Consider the following 24,730-nt stretch of genomic DNA (forward strand, 5'->3'; position numbering starts at 1 on the left):
AATAGCCAATGTAGGTATATCTTTAATAAAAATTTGACAGTGAGCTAATCACTGGGTTTTATATTTAAAGTTTTTTTTTTAATGAAGGTTAAAGACTATCTTTATGTAGTATGACTAGAATCTTGTTAAAAAACAATAAAGAAAATACAAAGCCAAGAATGGTATTATGGAATTCAAGTCATCTTAATTTCAACCAAGACTGCATCATTCAAACATTCCCAGAATATGGATACTTTTCAGCTACTTAAATTTAAAAGCTGCAAAAAAATTAAGTGAGACTGGAAAATCAGTTTCCCAATGGCAGGACTATACTCTAAGGAAATTTCCATTAGCCATAATTATGAGACTTTTCCATTAACCTTGGCACTAGTTGCTTAAGAAAAAAGGAGCTGAATGAGAGGTATTTTCCACTACAAGTTAGGTTTTGCTACCAGCTAACCCAGATCAAAATTGTACACATCAATTTATATTATTAAAAAGCCTATTTGAGTCTCACCTTGTCCACTCTACCAAAATGATTAACTAATTAACAAGTGTGAAATCGCAGCCTGAAATGGAAAAGAGGTGAAGACGTAATTATATTGGAAAATTGATTGGTCTCCTTCATAGTCGACTAGCCCAAATTGTGAAAAAGAAGGCAAAAAAATTGAGAACAATTTAAATAACTTTAATAATATACTTGGTTAAAAATGCTACTTTGGTTACAATTAAAAGATTTATGTTTAATATTAGAAGTATGTCAACCTATTTGGAAACATCATAATCTATATTTTACTGAACAAACTAAGCCTGGCATACATGGCGTGCTTGAAAATTATTCATTTAGGACTTTGCGGGGAGGTAGGGAGTATTTTTATTGGATTCTAACTTGCAAGACTTAGCTTCATTATTGCAAGTGTACACACAAATGGGTATGCAAGCACACACACACATTCTTTTGTTGTTGAAGCGATCAAGTTTGCTTCAGAGAAGAGCTTGCTAAACAGTCTTGAAGTGAACATTTGGATGAAATCTCTCCTAAGACTACGTGTGAACTGTAGCCTTTTAAAAAACCCATTGTGTATAATCTGAGGGTGAGTCAATTTTATGAATTAAGAATTCAGTCAAAATTACGAATACAGTTCATCTAAATAACAGTAAAAGAACCTAACCAGTGAAAATCAAACTATTACTACACAGAAATCACTTATGGTTTTAGCATGTTAAAAAGTTTCCCAGAGGAAAAGCTTATATTGAATGTGTTTAAATAATTATAGTCCTTAGTTAATGTATAGTTAGATATACAATAGAATAATACTACACATTAAAAAAAAAACCTATTTATGTACTAAATTTAAAGCCAGAACTATAGCAGTGAAAATAACACAATGGAATGTTGTTCATTCATTATTTCATAGACTTTCATGATAAAGTAATGTAGAAGCTCAATAATAATAAAATATATTAGTTTTGATATAATCTTTTAAAAATCCAGACCTTTATTTCTCATAAGGCCTTCCAAAAGGAGTTATAAGAGTAAACTGTGATTTTCTGTATTGTAATCCAAAGAGAATTACTTAGGCTCTAAAATATAATTATGTATCATATTTGTGAAATTTTTCTTAACACCTTTAAATATTATTTTTTGCATTTATAGTCCTGACAATGTTAGTCCTGATTTTTGTCTGGTTCATAGGTGCTGACAATTTGTGCAAATGTAGGCAACTTCCTCTCAATTAAGATAATGAGGATCGAAACAAGTTTCTGGAAATCCACATGGGAGAACCGACAACCTACACAGTGAAAAGTCTGCAAACCTTATTATGGGAAGGAAAATGGGACTATTTAAAAAGGAAAAAGACAAGGCTTGCAGATAGGACATGAGAGCTGTCTCCAAGTAACTGAAGAGCTGTCATGTGGAATTGTGGTTTAAATTAGAATCCTATAATTATTCATTCATCTAACAAGTATGTATTGCATCCTTCCTATCTGCCAGACATGGTTCTTGGCACTGGGCATACAGTAGCAAACAAGAAAGATAACATCTCTCTTCTTACGAAGCTTACTTCAAATGGCTAAAACAGAAAATATACAAGTAAGTAAATAAATGATTAAGAGCATGGTAATTTCATATGGTGCCAAGCACGGTGAAGATAAAACAACCAGGGAAATGGGGGACAGACAGAATGAGTTTTGAGTGGTCAGCGAAGAATTCTCTGAGGAGAGAATTTTTGATGTGAAAACTGAATGGGAAGCAAGAGTAGCTGTATAAAAAGCTGAGGGCAGAGCCTTCCAGGCAGAGCAAACACAAGCAAAATGGTCCTAAGAGTTGGAGGAGCCTACCATGTTGGAGGACTAGAAGGATGGCCAGGGTGGCTGGAGAAGGATGGTACAGGAAGATTGGCTTTTCATGACAATGGATTCCCAGAGGTTTTTTAATAAATTCTCTCCCTCTCTCTCTCTCTCTCTCTCTCTCTCTCTCTCTCAGTGAAATAGTAGATAGAACCAAAATAGACATAAAATCCCAAATGCCACTCTGCTTGAAGCAGGGGGTGGGAGGCCCTCAGTGCACCTGTTCAGCTGAACTCCAAACGCTGATGGAGTCAAACTGCCTTCATTTTATACATAGAGTAATGAGGTCCAGTGAGGATAAATTAGGAAACAGCATCATATAGAGGAAAGAGCCTGAAATAGACCAAATAGACCTTGGTTCAAAACCTGGCATGGTAAATTTAAGGCTTTGGATGAGTAGAGCCATTTCCATGCTCCTGGGTCTTGTCTGAGGACCGAAGCATGTGAATGAAGCCATCAGGGACAAGCCAGCCACCAAGCAGTCTGTCAACTGGTCACAAATGCACTAGTGAGAATAAGTAACATCACATGGGGCAAAAAAGGCCTACCCAACTGAGCCCTGACCAGATTACCAAACTATAGGATCAAGAGCAGATTACTTGTTGCTTTAAGCCACTAAATTGTGGAGTGGTTTGATATACAGCAACAGATAAGTGATACAGAAATATCCTCTAGCCTAAAATCAAAAACATGCAGCACCAGATCTCAGATTGAGAGGCAGGCAGAGGCCTCTCTTGAAAACTCAAGAGTAGTCTGTTAGTAATCTGGAAGAATGTTAGTGGAGGCTTAAAACACAGTGTAAAAAATGCTATTGGAGACTGGGAAAGAGTGGCCTTGGGACTTCCCTGGTGGCGAACTGGTTAAGAATCCACCTGCCAATGCAGGGGACACGGGTTCGAGCCCTGGTCCAGGAAGATCTCACACGTCGCAGAGCAACTAAGCCCGTGTGCCACAACTACTGAGCCTGCGCTCTAGAGCCCGCGAGCCACAACTACTGAGCCCATGTGCCACAACTACTGAAGCCTGTGTGCCTAGAGCCCGTGATCAGCAAAAAAGAGAAGCCACTGCAATGAGAAGCTTGCGCACCGCAACGAAGAGCAGCCCCCGCTCGCCGCAACTAGAGAAAGCCCGTGATCAGCAAAAAAGAGAAGCCACTGCAATGAGAAGCTTGCGCACCGCAACGAAGAGCAGCCCCCGCTCACCGCAGAGAAAGCCCGCACGCAGCAACGAAGACCCAACGCAGCCAAATAAATAAATAAGATTAATTAATTAATTAATTTTTAAAAAAAGAGTGGCCTGTATTACGCAGTGACAGAACAAGTGGCAGAATGTCACTGGTGATCATTCAGAAGATAGAAAATGTACGTAATGCATTTGTGGATCTGACTAAAGAAATCTCTAGACAGAATGCTGAGAGTGTCAGTTGAGTGTTTCCGCCCATGTATAGTAGGGTACTGTAAGAGAGAAAAGAGTCAAATAAGGATATATTTGACTGCTAGCAAACTTAGAGTGAGTAAAGAAAAGGAGCCTAGGACTTGCCACATTGGAAAATAAAACTATTCTTCACACTTCATCTCTCCTGGAAGGAAAAAGATTTTCCAAGTAAGAAATGACCCTGGGGTAAAGATCACATCAAGAGCATTGCTATATGATACTTTGTTAGGACTTTACAAAGATTTCAATCTGGTCCTAGTAGATTCTTTCAAGTAGACAATATCGATTCTAAGAATCTTTAGGACACTGTGTCACAGCAGCAAGACATATTCAAAATGGAGAGAAGTCTGTCTCAAAAAGACTTATGGATGTGGCTTTGGGGCATGGAGTCGGCCCTTAACAGATCTGAGAAGTTTTTAAGAAAGTTTTGTGGTGACATCACTATGACCTAGGACTAAAAGGGATAATTCAAAATAAAGCGAGAAATAGGGATTCCTAACTTTCTATGGTCAGAAACAGGCTGAAAAGGCTACTCCACTGCCAACATGGACCATCAGTGGTCATTTCTAAACAAAACAAAGCAAAACAAAACTCAGAGGACAGAAGCAAGATCCCAGAAGTTAGGGCCAATAGTGGATAGGAACAATGGATTAGGAAACCACTACTAGAGAGTAGAACTGGATCTTAATTAAGTAATGGGCCCTGACAACATGTGCCCAACTGAATTTCAAAATTGCAATGGACAAGTGATTGCTATTTTCCTTCCATTTCTTCTCTTCCTGAATGAGAGTATCTGCTGTGGTTCTCATGACCATATCATTTTATGTTGGGTGTATAGCAGATAGACAACTTGTCTTTCTATTTCACAGAACCCTGGATAAAGTGAAGGTGAACCCAAACAGCCTTATACGGGTTAGGACCTGATACAGATCACTAGATCATAGACATTGAGCCCCAAATCATGATTGGATGATATTTTGAGTGTCTTGGAATGGGGTGGATGCATTTTGCACATGGAAGGGATGTGAATTATTGTGACCAGAGGTCAAGTTACAAAGACAGCTGCAATAATCCTTCCATGCTGTATGCATGCCCCTTTGTGATATGACTTTGCTGTTCTTCCCATCAATGAGCAGATGGTATTTACCTACTTCTTGAATACAGCCATGTATATTGTACCTTGTAACTTGCTTTGTCACAGAAAGTACAGTGGAAGTGACAGTGTGTGACTTTTGAGGTCTCAGCAAGGCCTTGCAGCTTCGAGTCTTGCCTTCTTAGAACACTGCTACCTTGTGAACAAGCCCAAGTTACTCTCCTTGATGCTGAGATACCAAGAGGCAAGAGAGATTATGAAGAGATGGAGAGAAGGGCCCGGCCATCTCAGCAATTACAGCAACTCTGACCAGACACATGAGTGGGGCCATCTTGCCTGTCCCCAGGCATCCCTCCAACTGACTGCAAATGCATGAATGAGCCCAGCAGACATCATGTGATGCAGAAGAACTTCCCATATGAGCTCAGCCAAACTACCAATGTACATAACTGAGTGAATAAATAATTGTTGTTCCAACTCCTGGGCTACTTATTTAGCTTTCTCAGACTATTACAGTTGATCGTTGAACAATGCAGACTTGAACTGCGTCCACTTGTATGCAGATTTTTTTCAATAATCAAGTACTACAGTACTATATGGACCCATGGTTGGTCCAATATGCAGATATGGAACCACAAATACGGAGGGCTGACTATAAAGTTATAAGCAGATTTTCGACTTTGCAGGGGGTCGGTGCTCCTAACACCCGTGTTGTTCAAGGGTCGGCTGTATTTCATCTAAAAAAATTATACTATCTATCTTATTGAGAAGATTCAATGGATAACTTATGAAAAGTATTTGGCAATATCTATACATTCTAAGTAATTGATAAATGCTAGTTAGTAATGTTTGTAAAAATAATAATCATAACAATGACCTGCAATTTCAAACAACATGTTCAAGATAGTGATATAGAAGCAACTTGGGACAGAGACTGTTGTTGCCCAGGTCAAATTTCTTTTCCCTAGATGGCACTGCCTCGCCATACTTGTTAGCCTTCCTCTATGGTATTTATTTACTTGGAAGGAAAATGAAAAAGAACACCATATTTTAAAATCAACAATTCATTTATGTTAATAAGTTAGACTAATTTATGTCATGATGTCTCCGAGGGCAGAACTATAAAATATGGATGCAACTTATAAGAAGGCCGATTTGGGGAAATTAAAATGAATACATTTCTAAAACAGATCTTTCTATAGCTATAACAGGCTGCAGTGCCTTAAAAGATCTAGCATGTTCTGTCACTAAAGGCATTCAAGAACAGGCTACATTTCTTCTGTCAGGGCTATTGACACATAATTTGGCCAGATAATTTTTATTTCCCGTCCTAATACTGTACAATATTTATTCCGTTTTCTCAAAAATCCTCTGCATTTTAAAGGCTTAGTCAACAACCTAAATCTTAATATACAATCCACGCATTTAGAAATTCCACTGACATTTTCATTTTTAGACATGTATACATGTACTATAAAAGCAACCTGGGATATGAAAATTTTAAATTGGCCTTTTCTCCCTTGATTGAGATCAATACTCAGACCAATCCATTTTTTATGTGTTAACTGTCTGTTCATATGGCTGGAAGAAAAATAAACTCAATATGCTGTTGCCAAGAAATCTATGTATTCATTTACTAATTCATTTATCCAAAGAATATCTATGAAACATTTATCAAACTCTTCCTATACACTAAGCATCGTGCTATGTGGTATAAGATTGTATTTTATGCAAACAGTTACAATCAATACTTTGATGCCAAAGAAATAATGAAGACCCTTAAATATTTCTCAGATTCTAGTTTTCAGTATTTTATGTTGAGAGAGACTCATTATTTGTACACCTACATACCTAATTATTTGATACTTATTAAAACAAAATATATGCATTCAAGACATTTTCTTACTAAAAATAAATTACAAGTGTACTGTAATAGCTATATATAGCTTATAAATGAAGTGAACTTCTGCTTAGGTTTGAACTTGATTTATGATAGTTAGAAACACTTCTGAGTTTATCTGGGTAGTGATGAAGATATATGCACCCTACAGTTAGATATTCCATATTTGCAGTATATAATATGTGGCTGGCTACCTATGAGAAAAAAATTATGATATAATCAGCAAAAGCAAAGTGTTTTATCTATTTCCTATCAGTATAATGCAAACACAGGTCAGGAGGTTATTTTATGTGAAATCTAAACAATTTCTAATATTCCCAGTTAAACAGAGCATTACTCTGGTTTGTCAGGACACTTCCGCTTTAATTAAGCTTGACAGATTGATTTCTCCCCTACCTTTTTAAACTTGAACTCAATATACATTTATATTAAAATGTATAATTATATTTTAAATATTTTTATCATGATATTTCAAATATTGTCTTTATAACACATAAACAGAATCTCAAGAAAAGCAAGCTAGGTATTTTGGGACACTCTAGGAAAGTCTGATTTCGGAAGGAAAAATATAGTTAATAAAAGCCACCTTTGATGTTATTTAACACAAAAGCAAACATAGATCTTTTTATATTTGACATTAAAAATCTTATCATTTGCCTCCCTAAAGAAAGCACATACAGCTTTTATACAGACTGCACAGTAAAGAATAATAATATTTCTGTTTACTGAGATAACAACTGGCATTTCACCGTAAGTCAATGGTCTTTCGCTGCTACAGCATATTAGACCTCAATCTGGCATCTACAAATGTCGAGTATAAAAAATATATATATAGGATGAAAATCAAAGCATGTTCCAAACTCCCCAAAAAAATAAAAAAAAGGGAAACAAAGTTCACCTAAACATATTTGCTGCAGAAAGCAGTGTAATATTCAGCTGTCAATCTTGAAAAACAATGAGGGAGCCACACTGTCAGTAGGACAGGATAATAAAATCTCCAGCAGATGTTCAGGCAGGGCTCTAATTTTTACTGAACTCCCTTGGCAAGCATTTAATTTCTTTATCATATGCAAGCTCGGCAAATTGTACTTCATCAAAACTGTATTGTGAAATATTAATATTTCATATGATAACAAAACTGCATAGAATAACCTTTGTCATATTAAGAGCATCCAAATTTCAAATGTCAAGACTCTGAATTTTAATACATTTTAAGTAGACTCTTGAAATCGCATACTAAACTGTAATAAGGCTAATCTAAATTGGTATGCTATAATGCCACACAAATGTACAGTACATATAATACTTTAATAGATGTCTTTAGTAAGAGGCTGCGAAAAACATGTGCTTATAATCCTGAATTTATACTACAATATTTCACCAATAAGAAAGCACAAAACTCATGAGACAATAATAAATTCACAAATATTTAATCACTAATTAAGACAATATAAGAACACAAAACGAAAAGAAGTAGATCTCTATGAAGCAAAATGACGACTTTGCAAAATCAAGTACGGGAAAAAAATCATTTTTGAAAATAGAATTATATAAGCCCAAGGTGGCATTGTTATTTGTGTCATTACAACCTGCACAGATACATTTAAAATAGTTTTTGCACAAATATTTTGTTGTACGCACCATCAAAGTAAGTAAAGTGGAGCTTCCTAAAACCCCCGTCATTATATTTTATGTGCCAACTTTAATTTGCATTTGTCCATAACTCTCCTTTTGAACCAGCATCACAGACTTCTGAATTGGTAGATTAAATTCAAACTGGAGGTTCAGAAGGAAGTTAGCTCCCACATTTATTTCTGCTGGTGATCCTAATAAAGGCAACTGCTCTTAGGTTATTGAAAGAGACAGCTTCACAAATCAAGGCATGTCACCAACAGAGTAAAGACAGATGTCTCTGATTAATCAGAATTCAATTTTTGTAAGCAAACAGAAAGTTCAAAGCAAACACTTTTTTCCCCTACAATTCTTCCCTTATACCTGATTAGCCACCTATTTCTGTTTACATATAAAACTTTTTAAATAGCATAACTAAAGTAGTCATTAAGTGATATCAGAGACTCAGTTTTTCTCAACGGATTAAACATTTGATTATAGCTTCCAAGTAATTCTTAAGGAAAAATTGAAATAAAAACAAATGTAGTGTCAATATTCTACAAGGTTGTAAACAATTGATTAATGATATTCTAAAGCTAAATCCAATATGTTGTTTATTTTTACACTTTGTTTAACCAAAGTATTTCTAAGTATTCAGCCAATTTATGAAGAAACCTCCCTTTAGCTATTTAAACATAAAAATATTTAACCTTTCTTTCATGCACTAGTTTTCTAACTTTTGAGGATTCTCTAGATATTCTTGATCACACTTACACATAGCATCTTGTAAAGCTGTCAGAATAAAACAGCTGTGATGTTTTAGCCATAATAACGCCAGTTATTGATCCTAGTAAGAGGTGAAAGAAGAGAATGTGCTTAATGGGGCATATTTCTTGTGTATTATTTTCTTTGCCTAAGGATAAGGCTGATTTAAATAATGATATGCTTTTCTCAGTCAGTAGATTCACACATTCTTATACATTAATTATTACTAACTACTGGTAAGTACTAAATATATCGATAGGTGTAGCATTTAAAATTTTATCGATAAAGGGCCTAAAAATGTTAAAGTTTGCTGCTTTTTTCTAATCCAAAACTGTATAAGGATGCAACCCTCTACTGCATAAATTATTCCACTTTGAAAACATTCACTTAAATGCTTTCTGTACTTTATAAAGAATCAATCTGAACTTTAATATGTAGTTTATTTTCTACTAAGTATGTCCACTTGCATTGTGAGTACAAAGTCATAATATCAAATTAAACTCAGGTATTGTATTTAGGGAAATGTTTCTGTATTTAAAAATTCAAGAAGAATCTTATTTCCAGCACCAGTAAGTTACAATAAGTGATTTTTTTTGACACGGCTTTGATTCCAGGATTATGTGCAAATAAAATTCATTGTCTCTCTAACTTTGAGTTGAGGCATATGTCCTCATTCACATACATCCAGAAATCACAAAACAATTAATAATGCCGACATAAGAATAAGTAAGTTTGTGATTATTAAATGAAATAGACACTCTGTAGTATTTCTATTTTTGATGCTTCTTAGACAAAACACAATGAAAACTCTATGCCATTCCCCCTCCATGGGACAGAAGAAATAGAAGGAAATTAAAGACTCATTTGTAATAATAGGTTTTATCCAGTAGTTTAATAACACTTATTTATAGGTCAGAAAAATCTTTCCATTATAATATTTATTCCCTAATTAAAATACATGATAGATATTTAAACATGACTTCAAAAATAATTTCTTACCTTATCAAGAGAGAAAGTTTTGGTCAGAGCAAAGCCCCATCCAGCTTCAAAAGCTCTACGAATCATTGATGAACTGCTAGTTGGAGTTGCACTGGCAAGACCAAAAGGATTTGTAAACTTCAATCCAGCCATTTCCACACTAATGTCCACCAGATCAATAGGAGTATAAAAGAGGGGTAGTTGAGGCGTGGCAGAAACTGAAGCTCCATATTGTGACTGCGAAAAAACAAACAGCCAATAATTATTCTTGTATCACATCTGATTTTTCCATATAATCTTTTACAAAAATCACTTCAACACAGCATTTAAATTAATATAGATTACATCGGTCTGTTTGGAATGATGAAAATTAGCAAAAAAGTCAGTTAGCAGAGAACCAAATTCATATAATATCATCTTTTTCTAATTTAAAAAGTAGTTTAGAGAGTACTAATGGAAATAATATCAATTAAATAAACAATAAAACTACACTTAAAACATTCTGAGATTCAAACACAAAAGGGAATAATTTCAGAATTTATCTCCTTGGTCCCATTAGCCCAACCTTTTTGTACTTAATTTGTGGAAATGTCTTTAGTGCTCAGAGATAAGGGCAACAGCAAGTCAGGAGTCCTAAATTCAATTTCCAGTAACCTGACTCTATTTATGAGATTTTAGGAAAGCCACCTAACACATCCTTTCCTTTTCTTCTTTACCGTTTTCAGTAGAGCAGCATGAATGCTGGTTGCCTAATTTCCTACCTCCTAGGGATCCTGGAAAACGCAGGAGATCAAAAGCCACAGGGAGACATCTAATTGGGAAAGTGGGTAATGTATTCATGTGCATGAGGGGACTTTCTTCAGAAACCAAACAGGTACCAAATGGTATAGAAATTTCAACTGCAATCTCTCAAAACTGTAAAACTACCTTTGTTAAATGAACATAGTTAAAAGCAACTTTGCATTACTGGAAAGATTCAATCAAAAAATGCTTTACAAAGCGCATGGCCCACTGAAACACAGTAGGTGCTTGCTAAATGTTGTCTCTCTGATTGCAGAGGTTATTGAACATTTCATCAGGTCTTTTGTTTGTAAAATGTCTCTGCCTCTGAGGAGCTTCAAGATGGCGGAAGGGTAAGACGTGGAGATCACCTTCCTCCCCACAAATACATCAGAAATACATCTACGTGTGGAACAACTCCTACAGAACACCTTCTGAACGCTGGTAAAAGGCCTCACACCTCCCAAAAGGCAAGAAACACCCCACATACCTGGGTAGGGCAAACGAAAAAAGAAAAAACAGAGACAAAAGAATAGGGACAGGACCTGCACCAGTGGGAGGGAGCTGTGAAGGAGGAAAGGTTTCCACACACTAGGAAGCCCCTTCGCGGGCGGAGACAGCAGGTGGCAGAGGGGGAAGCTCAGAACCACAGAGGATAGCACAGCAACAGGGGTGCAGGGGGCAAAGCGGTGAGATTCCCGCACAGAGGATCGGTGCCGACCAGCACTCACCAGCCCGAGAGGTTTGTCTGCTCACCCGCTGAGGTGGGCGGGTCTGTGAGCTGAGGCTCGGGCTTCGGTCGGAGCGCAGGGAGAGGACTGGGGTTGGCGGCGTGAACACAGCCTGCAGGGGGTTAGTGCGCCACGGCTGGCCAGAAGCCAGTCCGGGGAAAAGTCTTGACCTGCCGAAGAGGCAAGAGACTTTTTCTTCCCTCTTTGTTTCCTGGTGCGCGAGGAGAGGGGATTAAGAGCACGGCTTAAAGGAGCCCCAGAGACGGGCGTGAGCTGCGGCTATCAGAGCATACCCCAAAGACAGGCATGAGACGCTAAAGCCGCTGCTGCCGCCACCAAGAAGCCTGTGTGCGAGCACAGGTCATTATCCACACCTCCCTCCCGGGAGCCTGTGCAGCCCGCCACTGCCAGGGTCCCGTGATCCAAGGACAACTTCCCTGACAGAACACATGGGGTGCCTCAGGCTGGTGTAACGTTATGCCAGCCTCTGCTGCCACAGGCTCACCCCACATCCGCACCCCTCCCTCCCCCCGGCCTGAGTGAGCCAGAGCCCCCGAAGCAGCTGCTCCTTTAACCCCATCCTGTCTGAGCAAAGAACAGATGCCCTCAGGCGACCTACAAGTTGGGGGGGGGGGCGAATCCAAAGCTGAACCTCGGGAGTTGTGCGAACAAAGAAGAGAAAGGGAAATCTCTCCCAGCAGCCTCAGAAGCAGCGGATTAATCTCCACAATCTACTTGACGTACCCTGCGTCTCTGGGATACCTGAATAGACACGAATCACCCCAAATTGAGGAGGTGGACTTTGGGAGCAACGATATATATATATTTTTTCCCTATTTCTCTTTTTGTGAGGGTGTATGCGTATGTTTCTGTGTGTGATTTTGTCTGTATAGCTTTGCTTTTACCATTTATCCTAGGGTTCTGTCTGTCCACTTTTTTTTTTTGTAATACTTTTCAGCATTTGTTATCATTGGTGATTTTGTTTTTTGGTTTGGTTGTTCTTTCTTTTTTTATTACATTAACATATTTTTTGTAACTATTTTTTGTTTTTTATTATAATATTGTTTTAAAAATCTTTTTCTTTCTGCCTTTTATTCTGAGCTGTGTGGATGACAGGTTCTTGGTGATCCAGCCAGGCCTCAGGGCTGTGCCTCTGAGGTGGGAGAGCCAAGTTCAGCACATTGGTCCACCAGAGACCTCCCAGCTCCACGTAATATCAAATGGCGAAAATCTCCCAGAGATCTCCATCTCAACACCAAGACCCAGTTCCACTCAGTGATCAGCAAGCTACAGTGCTGGACACCCTATGCCAAACAACTAGCAAAACAGGAACATAACCCCACCCATTAGCAGAGAGACTGCCTAAAATAATAATAAAGCCATAGACACACCAAAACACACCACCAGACATGGACCTGCCCACCAGAAAGACAAGATCCAGCCTCATCAACCAGGACACAGGCATTGGTCCCCTCCACCAGGAAGCCTAAACCTACTGAACCAACCTTAGTCACTGGGGGAAGACACCAAAACAAATGGGAACTACAAACCTGCAGCCTGCAAGAAGGAGACCTCAAACACAGTAAATTATGCAAAATGAGAAGACAAAGAAACACATAGCAGATGAAGGAACAAGGTAAAAACCCACCAGACCTAACAAATGAAGAGGTAATAGGCAGTGTACCTGAAAAAGAGTTCAGAATAATGATAGGAAATATGATCCAAAATCTTGGAAATAGAATGGAGAAAATAGAAGAAACGATAACAACATCTAGAAGAACTAAAGAGCAAACAAACAATCATGAGCAACACAATAAATGAAATTAAAAATTCTCTAGAAGGGATCAATAGCAGAACAACCGAGGCAGAAAAACGGATAAGTGACCTAGAAGATAAAATAGTGGAAATAACTACTGCAGAGCAGAATAAAGAAAAATAAATAAATAAAAAGAATTGAGGACAGTATCAGAGAACTCTGGGACAATATTAAACACACCAACATTCGAATTATAGGGGTCCCAGAAGAAGAAGAGAAAAAGAAAGAGACTGAGAAAATATTTGAAGAGATTATAGTTGAAAAATTCCCTAATATGTGAAAGGAAATAGTTAATCAAGTAAGTCCAGGAAGGACAGAGAGTCCCATACATGATAAATCCAAGGAGAAGTACACCTTCAAGACACATATTAATCAAACTATCAAAAATTGAATACAAAGAAAAAAATATTAAAAGAAGCAAGGGAAAAACAACAAATAACATACAAGGGAATCCCCATAAGGTTAACAGCTGATCTTTCAGCAGAAACACTGCAAGCCAGAAGGGAGTGGCAGGACGTATTTAAAGTGATGAAAGGGAAAAACCTACAACCAAGATTACTCTGTCCAACAAGGATCTCATTCAGAGTTGATGGAGAAATTAAAAACCTTAAAGACAAGAAAAAGATAAGAGAATTCAGCACAACCAAGCCAGTTTTAAAACAAATGCTAAAGGAACTTCTCCAGGCAGGAAACACAAGAGAAGGAAAAGACCTACAATAACAAACCCAAAACAAGAAGAAAATGGTAACAGGAACATACATATCAATAATTACCTTAAATGTAAATGGATTAAATGCTCTAACCAAAACACATAGACTGGCTGAAGAGATACAAAAACCAGAGCTGTATATGCGCTGTCTACAAGAGACCCACTTCAAACCTAGGGGCACATACAAAGTGAGGGGATGGAAAAAGATATTCCATGCAAATGGAAATCAAAACAAAGCTGGAGTAGCAATTCTATATCAGACAAAATAGACTCTAAAACAAAAACTATTATAAGAGACAAAGAATGATGCTACATAATGATCAAGGGATCAATCCAAGAAGAAGATATAACAATTGTACATATTTATGCACCAAACATAGGAGCACCTCAGTACATAAGGCAAACACTAACAGCCATGAAAGGGGAAATCGACAGTAACACAATCATAGTAGGGGACTTTAACACCCCACTTTCACCAATGGACAGACCATCCAAAATGAAAATAAATAAGGAAACACAAGCTTTAAATGCTACATTAAACAAGATAGACTGAATTGATATTTATAGGACATTCCATCCAAAAAAAAACCAGAATACACTTTCTTCTCAAGTCCTCATGGAACATTCTCCAGGATAGATCATATCCTGGGTCACAAATCAAGCCTTGTTAAATTTAAGAAAATTGAAATCATATCAAATATCTTTTCTGACCACAATGCTATGAGACTAGATATCAATTACAGGAAAAATCTGAAAAAAATACAAACACAGGAGACTAAACAATACACTACTTAATAACCAAGAAATCACTGAAGAAATCAAAGAGGAAATCAAAAAATACCTAGAAACAAATGACAATGAAAACAGGACGACTCAAAACCTGTGGGATGCAGCAAAAGCAGTTCTAATAGGGAAATCTATAGCAATACAATCCTACCTTAAGAAACAAGAAACATCTCAAATAAACAACCTAACCTTACACCTAAAGTAATTAGAGTAAGAAGAACAAAAAGATTCCAAAATTAGAAGGAAAGAAATCATCAAGATCACATCAGAAATAAATGAAAAAGAAATGAAAGAAACAATAGCAAAAATCAATGAAACTAAAAGCTGATTTTTTGAGAAGATAAACAAAACTGATAAACCATTAGCCAAACTCAACAAGAAAAAAAGGGAGAAGACTCAAATCAACAGAATTAGAAATGAAAAAGGAGAAGTAACAACTGACACTGCAGAAATACAAAGGATCATGAGAGATTACTACAAGCAACTATATGACAATAAAATGGACAACCTGGAAGAAATTGGACAAATTCTTAGAAAAGCACAACCTTCCGAGACTGAACCAGGAAGAAGTAGAAAATATACACAGACCAATCACAAGCACTGAAATTGAAACTGTGATTAAAAATCTTCCAACAAACAAAAACCCAGGATCAGATGGCTTCACAGGCGAATTCTATCAAACCTTTAGAGAAGAGCTCACACCTATCCTTCTCAAACTCTTCCAAAATACAGCAGAGGGAGGAACACTCCCAAACTCATTCTACGAGGCCACCATCACCCTGATACCAAAACCAGACAAAGATGTCACAAAACAGCAAAACTACAGACCAATATCACTGATGACCTTAGATGCAAAAATCCTCAACAAAATACTAGCAAACAGAATCCAACAGCACATTAAAAGGACCATACACCATGATCAAGTGGGGTTCATCCCAGGAATGCAAGGATTCTTCAATATACGGAAATCAATCAATGTGACACACCATATTAACATATTGAAGGAGAAAAACTATATGATCATCTCAATAGATGTAGAGAAAGCTTTCGACAAAATTCAGCACCTATTTATGATAAAAAACCTCCAGAAAGTAGGCATAGAGTGAACATATCTCAACATTATAAAGGCCATATATGACAAGCCCACAGCCAACATCGTCCTCAAAGGTGAAAAACTGAAACTATTTCCACTTAGTTCAGGAAGAAGACAAGGTTGCCCACTCTCACCACTACTATTCAACATAGTTTTGGAAGTTTTAGCCACAGCAATCAGAGACGAAAAAGAAATAAGAGGAATCCAAATTGGAAAAGAAAATAAAGCTGTCACTGTTTGCAGATGACATGATACTATACATACAGAATCCTAAACATGCTACCAGAAAACTACTAGAGGTAATCAGTGAATTTGGTAAAGTAGCAGGATACAAAATTAATGCACAGAAATCTCTTGCATTCCTATACACTAATGATGAAAAATCTGAAAGAGAAATTTAGGAAACACTACCATTTACAATTGCAGTAAAAAGAATAAAATACCTAGGACTAAACCTACCTAAAGAGACAAAAGACCCATATGCAGAAAATTATAAGACACTGATGAAAGAAATTAAAGATGATACAAATAGATGGTGAGATATACCATGTTCTTGGATTGGAAGAATGAACATTGTGAAAATGACTCTACTAACCAAAGCAATCTACAGATTCAATGCAATCCCTATCAAACTACCACTGGCATTTGTCACAGAACTAGAACAAAAAAATTCACAATTTGTATGGAAACACAAAAGACCCCGAATAGAAAAAGCAATCTTGAGAATGAAAAATGGGGCTGGAGGAATCAGGCTCCCTGACTTCAGACTATACTACAAAGCTACAGTAATCAAGACAGTATGGTACTGGCACAAAAACAGAAATATAGATCCATGGAACAAGATAGAAAGCTCAGGGATAAACCCACACACATATAGTCACCTTATCTTTGATAAAGGAGGCAAGAATATTGAATGGAGAAAAGACAGCCTCTTCTAAAAGTGGTGCTGGGAAAACTGGACAGGTACACGTAAAAATAAAGAAATTAGAACACTCCCTAACAGCACACACAAAAATAAACTCAAAATGGATTAAGGACCTATATGTAAGGCCAGAAAATATCAAACTCTTAGAGGAAAACATAGGCAGAACAATCTATGACATAAATCACAGGAAGATCCTTTTTGACCCACCTCCTAGAGAAATGGAAATAAAAGTAAACAAATGGGATCTAATGAAACTTAAAAGCTTTTACACAGCAAAGGAAACCATAAACAAGATGAAAAGACAACCCTCAGAATGGGAGAAAATATTAGCAATTGAAGCAACAGACAATAGATTAATCTCCAAAATTTACAAGCAGCTCATACAGCTCAATATCAAAAAAACAAACAACCCAGTCCAAAAATGGGCAGAAGACCTAAATAGACATTTCTCCAGCAAAGATATACACATTGCCAACAAACACATGAAAGAATGCTCAACATCATTAATCATTAGAGAAATGCAAATCAAAACTACAATGCGATATCATCTCACACTGGTCAGAATGGCTCTCATGAAAAAATCTACAAACAATAAATGCTGGAGAGGGTGTGGAGAAAAGGGAACCCTCATACACTGTTGGTGGGAATGTAAATTGATACAGCCACTATGGAGAACAGCATGGAGGTTCCTTAAAAAACTAAAAATAGAACTACCATACGACCCAGCAATCCCACTACTGTGCATATACCCTGAGAAAACTGTAATTCAAAAAGATTCATGTACCACAATGTTCATTGCAGCTCTGTTTACAATAGCCAGGACTTGGAAGCAACCTAAGTGTCCATCGACAGATGAATGGATAAAGAAGATGTGGCACGTACATACGATGGAATATTACTCAGCCATAAAAAGAAACAAAATTGAGTTATTTGTAGTGAGGTGGATGAACCTAGAGTCTGTCATACAGAGTGAAGTAAGTCAAGAAAGAGAAAAACAAATACCGCATGTTAACACACATATATGGAATCTAAAAAAAAAAAAAGGTCATGAAGAACCTAGGGGCAAGACGGGAATAACGACGCAGACCTACTAGAGGATGGACTTGAGAACATGTGGAGGGGCAAGGGTAGGCTGGGACAAAGTGACAGAATGGTAGTGTATATATGGACATATATACACTACCAAATGTAAAATAGATAGCTTGTGGGAAGCAGTCACATAGCACAGGGAGATCAGCTCAGTGCTTTATAACCAGCTAGAAGGGTGGGCTAGGCAGTGTGGGAGGGAGGGAGACGCAAGAGGGAAGAGATATGGGGATATATGTATATGTATAACTGACTCACTTCGTTATAAAGCAGAAACTAACACACCATTGTAAAGCAATTAGACTCTAATAAAAATGTTAAAAAAAAAAAGTATCTGTCTCTCTCCTTCTCTTCCTCCTTTCCTTTCTCTCTGTTTATCTCCGAAAGACAAATAATACTGGCAAATATAAAGAGGGTGAATTTTCTTAGCCAAAGTGGTTACTGAATGGACAGGTCTAGTTAATTGTAAGTTAGAACTCTTTTCTCTTGTGAATCATCACTCAAAAGTTGTTTGAGCAGAACTTTAATTTTACAGGGGTGTGTCTTATGTAGATAAAGATTGCCATGACCTGCATAAAAATTATTTCTAGACCTCCACCATTTACAATGCAAAGTTAAGTTCACGTAATATGTAAAAAGGCATCAAACTTGTCAGTTGAAAGACTAATGTGTCTCTGGTGCCTGCAAAGAGTACCTGATGGTATCTAGCCTTCAGCTGTGGCAGGCATCTTCTGCCAACAATGTTCTGGGTTTCAAGGGGCATTTCTGAATGTTGTGCAGTCCTATTGTGAACATAACGTCTTCTGTTCTCACGTGGGTGGCAATACTATTAAAAGGATTATTAGCAAAGGCAAAAGTTATAATGTATAATATAAGGAAGTGAGGGATAATTGAGTCATGTTAATTTGAGGTGTGTGTCTGTGTCTGTGTGAGTATGTACAGGGATAGGTGAGGAAATAAACACCTTCAGTGAGATTTTCTTAGCTCTGAATAATCATAATTTAAATTGAATCAAGGAACTTCAAGGTTAGGCTATGGAAGAATTTCCTGACACCCCAATTTGGTTAACAACAGGGAAATTTTAGAAGCCCCTTCCATGTTTGAGGAGCCTTAGAAACTTTGGGCAATCTTCTAATGATGATAGCAGAAATACTTATGTTCCCATGTTCATTATTAGGTGAGGTGAATGACTCCACATTTTCTCCTTTTTTCATGGCTTTGTACTGAAATAACTAATCTCTTCAATCTCACAGATGAATTTTAGTTTTTCAGTAATTATAGCTATATAGCATTAGACAATAGCCCAAGGACGTAGATATATATGTGTAGTTTAACTTGCATTTCTTAATTTACGTAGTTTTAAATACATAAAGCATTGCTTTGGAATTCTTAAGAAGGCTGCTGCCTTAATATTTAGAAAGGGAATGATGTGGCCAAACTCTGCAAGATTTTCCTTAAGCTTCAAAACAAAATCGAAAAGCAAAAAACAAAACAAATAACAAAAAAATCAATATACACACAAATGTCAAATGAGCAGTATACTTTCTTATAAAAATGTATATTTTATTTCATTGACAAAACTACTACTGATGTATATGCAGATATGACATAACCTAAAATCTTTAGTTGTAATAGGCAGTCTTTTTTCATATTGTACATACAGGGCTATTTTTTTGTTTTGTCTTTGTGCCTTTTTACCACAGTGTGGTGCTACAGCAAACCAGTCTGGTCAACCTCACACTATACTCAAGCCTTAATGTACGCTTCATTTTCTGAAATTTAAAAGTTTGTTCCCCTCTGCACCCTTGCTCAGGGAACTTAAGCATCTCAGATTTCAGCTCTCACCACAAGGCTAGTTCCTCCCAAATCCAAATTGCAACCTCCAAATTCAGATTTCCAAGAGACTTCAAGACCTTTGGATGTGGATGCTTTGTCGTTAATTCAAACTCAACTCCTTCAAAATGTACCTCATCGTACATTCCCTTCTAAAGAATATGTTATTTAGATTTTCAATTTCAGACTGTATTATTTTTCCAGTCATCTGATAGTGTTAGTAAGCAATGAATGTAAGAAACAACCTAGATGTTGAATAATGAGGACTAGCTCCCCAATGATGCAACTGTACAAAGAATGTTATACTGGCGTCAGGAATGACACAGAAAAAAAGAATGTATTGACATAGAAGAGTGATTATCCTGTAATAAGTGAAAAAATTAGTGATGAACAAAACAGACAAGGTCTCTGGAGCTTACATACAGAAAAATGTAAATAAAACTACCCACCAACCAACTGAACACAAAATTAAAACCACAGATCATTCATCACACTGCCACTTGTCTCCATGCATTATCTTAGGTATTCCGACTAGCCTGAAATATAACCTAACACTTTCTTCACCCATCAAGCTCCTAATCATCCTTCCAAACTCAACTCATTCATGCAAGAATATGCTTCCTGGGGCATTTCCTTAATAGACTTCATATAGTTGTCTAAAGTAGCTGACTCTTTTCTTTGATATTTTATCATTTAAAATATGGCTGTACCTCAGTAGTCATCATACTGTGCAGTACATGTTGATTTTCTCTTCAAACAGAGCATAAGCTCCTTGAAGGCAGAGACTATAACCTATTCAAATTAGTATCTCCATTAGAATTTGAAATATTTGCAAAATATATGTTTAGATTACATTATATATAAAATACTTACTCTTAAAGGCAAATCTGCCCCTTGTAGAGACAAAGATAAATAAAATCACTTTCCCATAAGGCAACTCTCATTATTTATATCTTTATAATTATTTTTAATACACAATGCTTTTTGACATTCTTATTGTCCTTTGTTGGATATCTCATTTACCTTATATTTTCTGAAACTGAGGAGTCTGCTAAAGTAGTTAAAAGGGTTAAATACAGGAACTTGAATTTTAAAAAATTTCCCCCTTCTCTCCACTCTCTAATTCAGGAATCAACTTATAATCTGGATATCACCACAATCTCTCTGGTTGTTCAAAATGCACTTAATAGGAACCAAAAGAAAACTACAGAATCAAAAGAGACTGAAGTGATAAAGAACTGAGATCAGGATGCAGGGCAAGGGTAAAAATAGAGATTAAGGAAAAACTAAATATTCAGCAGATTTTTAGAGCGTAAAAATAAAAAGTAACACTTCTTTTATAAAAGCCATTGTCAGCCACATGAGATATTGAGAATGAGAGATGTCTAAAGATGACTTTTGTAAAAATTTCCTTTTTCCCCCTCAGAATTTTTAAGGGGAGACTGAGAAAAGATTTTAGTTACTTACAGTTCAATCTAAAAAAAATAACTCGATGACATGCATAGACCATGAGTGTTCCCAAATTTATATGAGTTACACTTAAATGTTCTCATTTCATTTCCATCTACAAAATCCTTCGAGGAGCTTCACTACCTGCAGAATACAGCATAATCTCTTCAGCACTATACAACCCCAGTTGTGATCTGGGCTCTTCCCTTTCCCTACACTTTCTAATCACATCTTTCACCCTTTCTAATCTCATCTACTACCATTCCCTCACAACATCTTATGCTTCAGTTTATTAAACCACTTATAATTTCTCAAACAAAACAATGTCATTAATGCATCTATGCATTATGACTTTTTATTTTTCCTAAAATGTTACCTCCTGCCTGGCTTTTCTGCTCTGAAAATTCCAACTAATCCTGCAAGAGTCAGTCTTGCTGTCATCTCCACCAGGAAACTTCCCCAGCTATCCACAAGCTCACTTGTTCCCTTATCATACTCTGTACTTGGTTGCTTACATGTATGTGTCTCCCATCTAATTTACTTTCAGCACCAAGCATAAGACTTAACAGAAAGATGCTTAAAATATTTGTTGAATGCATCAGACTACTGTCCATGGGTACTTAGCCTCTTTTTTACATCAGTTCCCATAAGATGATAATCAGTTTAGATGAAATAATCATTAACTGTATTCCAGATATTTAAAAAGTCCAATATTCTATTATTTTAATGTAGAGTAACATTCGACTCTTACCTCTGGAAGACTACTGAATTTATTAGCAAAGCCTCTCAAAAGAGCCATCTAGTAGGAATGGTAAATAACTGTTCTAGGCAATCAAGTTCCTTATGTAAATACAGGCATTCTATAATTCAGTCACACAAAGTGACGTAAAAATTCACCTCACAATTTTGCTAGGATCCAGCTTAAAATAACACATTTTTCGGCCCTCCATGACTTTTAACTTCCAGATTCAAATGGACTCCTTTGGTTCCAGGTAACAGAAACTAGGTTCAAAAGATTATTATGAGGGTATAGAAGTATCTCATGTAACAGCAGGAAAACAGCAAGGCATCCAGGAAGAGCTGGGGATCCTCATGGAAAGCCATAGGATCTATCTCTTGCTCTCTCTTCTGTGTGCATCTAGGTTTATTCTGTCTCTGCAAATTGACTTCCTCTGCTTCATTATCCAGAATGGTTGATATTTTATAGGTCTAGCCCAGACATTTTTAACTCTACATTTTAAAACATTTGGAGAGTTTTTTTTAAAATTCTGATGTTTTGGCAAGAGAGACTCCGTGCTAATTACATCAGAATTGCTCTGAGTAGGACTCAAGCACTGTAATTTTTAAAAATCTCTCCAGGAGATTGCACCGTGCATCCAAGCTTGAAAATCATTTCTTTAGCCGTATTAACGGTTCTCCTAATTCTTATTCTCAAGTGAGACATTCAGGTTTAGCCACCATCATCTTAAATGTCTACATTTTTCATATAAGCTGGGCACATACTCTAAAAAGTGCTTAACTGCTTAAAAGGCACTAGTTCTGACAACCATCAATACATTTTCCAAATATTAAGGCCCACTGTAAAAACAGGTCACTTACTTTATTCTCAAAATGAACAAGATACTTGTCTATTTGCAAATAATACTTATGCTGGGCCCAGTGATAAGTATTTTGTACTTATTCTCTCTTTTTGATCACAACTTTTCAAGTTAGGCACCATTCTCCTATTGAAGATGAGAAAAGTGAGGTTCAAAGAAAGTAAATTACTTGTCCAAAGATAAGCAGCTAATACGTGGTAGAGCAAGATCTGAATTCAGAGCTTTCCCTTACTACATTATATCAAGTTGCCCTTATTTACATAAACATTGTTTTTCTAAAGTATTAATGCCCTCAAAATAGGAAACTGACTTAAAAATTATTCATGATGGTTTGATTAAACACACACACACACAACACATGTACACATACACTTTAAAATCTATTATCAAAAATAAAAAGTAGGGCTTCCCTGGTGGTGCAGTGGTTAAGAATCTGCCTGCCAACGCAGGGGAGATGGGTTTGAGCCCTGGTCCGGGAAGATCCCGCATGCCGCAGAGCAACTAAGCCCGTGCTTACTAGAACTACTGAACCTGCGCTCTAGAGCCCGTGAGTCACAACTACTGAGCCCGCATGCCACAACTACTGAAGCCCATGTGCCTGGAGCCTGTGTGCCTGGAGCCCATGCTCCACAACAAGAGAAGCCACCACAATGGGAACCCCACGCACCGCCACAAAGAGTAGCCCCTGCTCACGGCAACTAGAGAAAGCCTGTGCACAACAATGAAGACCCAACGCAGCCAAAAATAAAATATCAGATATTAATGAGATAATCAATCATAATGCCTTTCATTTGAGAATAGAAATAAAAACAAGTACAATGCTACACTACAATGACCTATTATTTTATTATTACTCTTTATCACTGGTATTCTTCTATTATACCTGGCTGGGTCATGGAATCACAGACAGAGAAATTTTCATATATAATTGTTATTCTGTTGAGGGAAAAGCAAATCACATCATAATTATGTATCCCAATTTCACTTTTTCCCTAATTTGCTTTAGTAGAATGATTTTTTTTAAGAAAGCACTGTTAAAAGCAAGACTATTGGTAGTGTTATGTTTGATTGAAGAAGAGAAAATAACTATCACTATGTTGCTTCTAATTTAAAATCCTCAAACAGCTTTCACTTACTCATTTTATTTATATTTCATTGTGATATAACTATAATGGTCCCTATCTTGGGGTACAGCTGTTCTAGAAGCATCCATTCTGAGATTATTTTAAGGCAAAGAATAAATAACATTGTGCAGCTACTTACAGCTAGATTAATTCATAGGTTGGATTAATGCATTAATTAACTCCAGCTCAGTTACTTTGCCCTTTGAAGAAATATCCGAGGGAAAAAAACTTACAAGGCAGAAATTAATTTGGATTAGCTGTTTCCATGATGGAAAAGCCTAGGTACAGTGATTATAATTATAACATAAAATCAGATTTCATTTCTCCATTTTGAGAAATTATTATTTATAATGAAAATTTTAGAAAGATATGAGTCTATAAAAAAGTTTCTAAAAAATAATGATCCCATTTTATTCACTTATTTAAAGGAGTATATTCACATTGCTTTTAATAAGATATTTGTAACCTGAGCACAAAATAAGGCTACAAAATTAAATGATATTAACTCAAATCAATGTGATCTTTTTCTCCATCTAAACCCTATCTTCACCCCTAACTACCAGCTGTTAAGCAACTTAAAGTAGTATCATGCAAACATTCCTCTGTTCTTCAATAAAAAAACTATTCCTCCCTTAGTTTTTCCCATTTACTTTATTATGACACTGCTTAAGCCAAAAATCTGTGAATC

General features: G+C 36.6%; 1 protein-coding gene across 1 annotated transcript in view; it reads right to left on the reverse strand.

Moving 5' to 3' along the window:
• The window catches only part of DPYD (dihydropyrimidine dehydrogenase), a 793,614-nt gene that overhangs the window by 373,187 nt on the left and 395,697 nt on the right, over positions 1 to 24,730 (reverse strand). Inside the window, exon 13 of the mRNA XM_024751225.1 lies at positions 10,134 to 10,349. Coding sequence (XP_024606993.1) covers positions 10,134 to 10,349 — 216 coding nt within the window. The remainder of the gene's footprint in view (positions 1 to 10,133; positions 10,350 to 24,730) is intronic.

This window comes from Neophocaena asiaeorientalis, unplaced genomic scaffold (genome assembly GCF_003031525.2).
Source record: "Neophocaena asiaeorientalis asiaeorientalis breed wild unplaced genomic scaffold, Neophocaena_asiaeorientalis_V1.1 scaffold147, whole genome shotgun sequence".
Classification (NCBI taxonomy): Eukaryota; Metazoa; Chordata; class Mammalia; order Artiodactyla; family Phocoenidae; genus Neophocaena; species Neophocaena asiaeorientalis.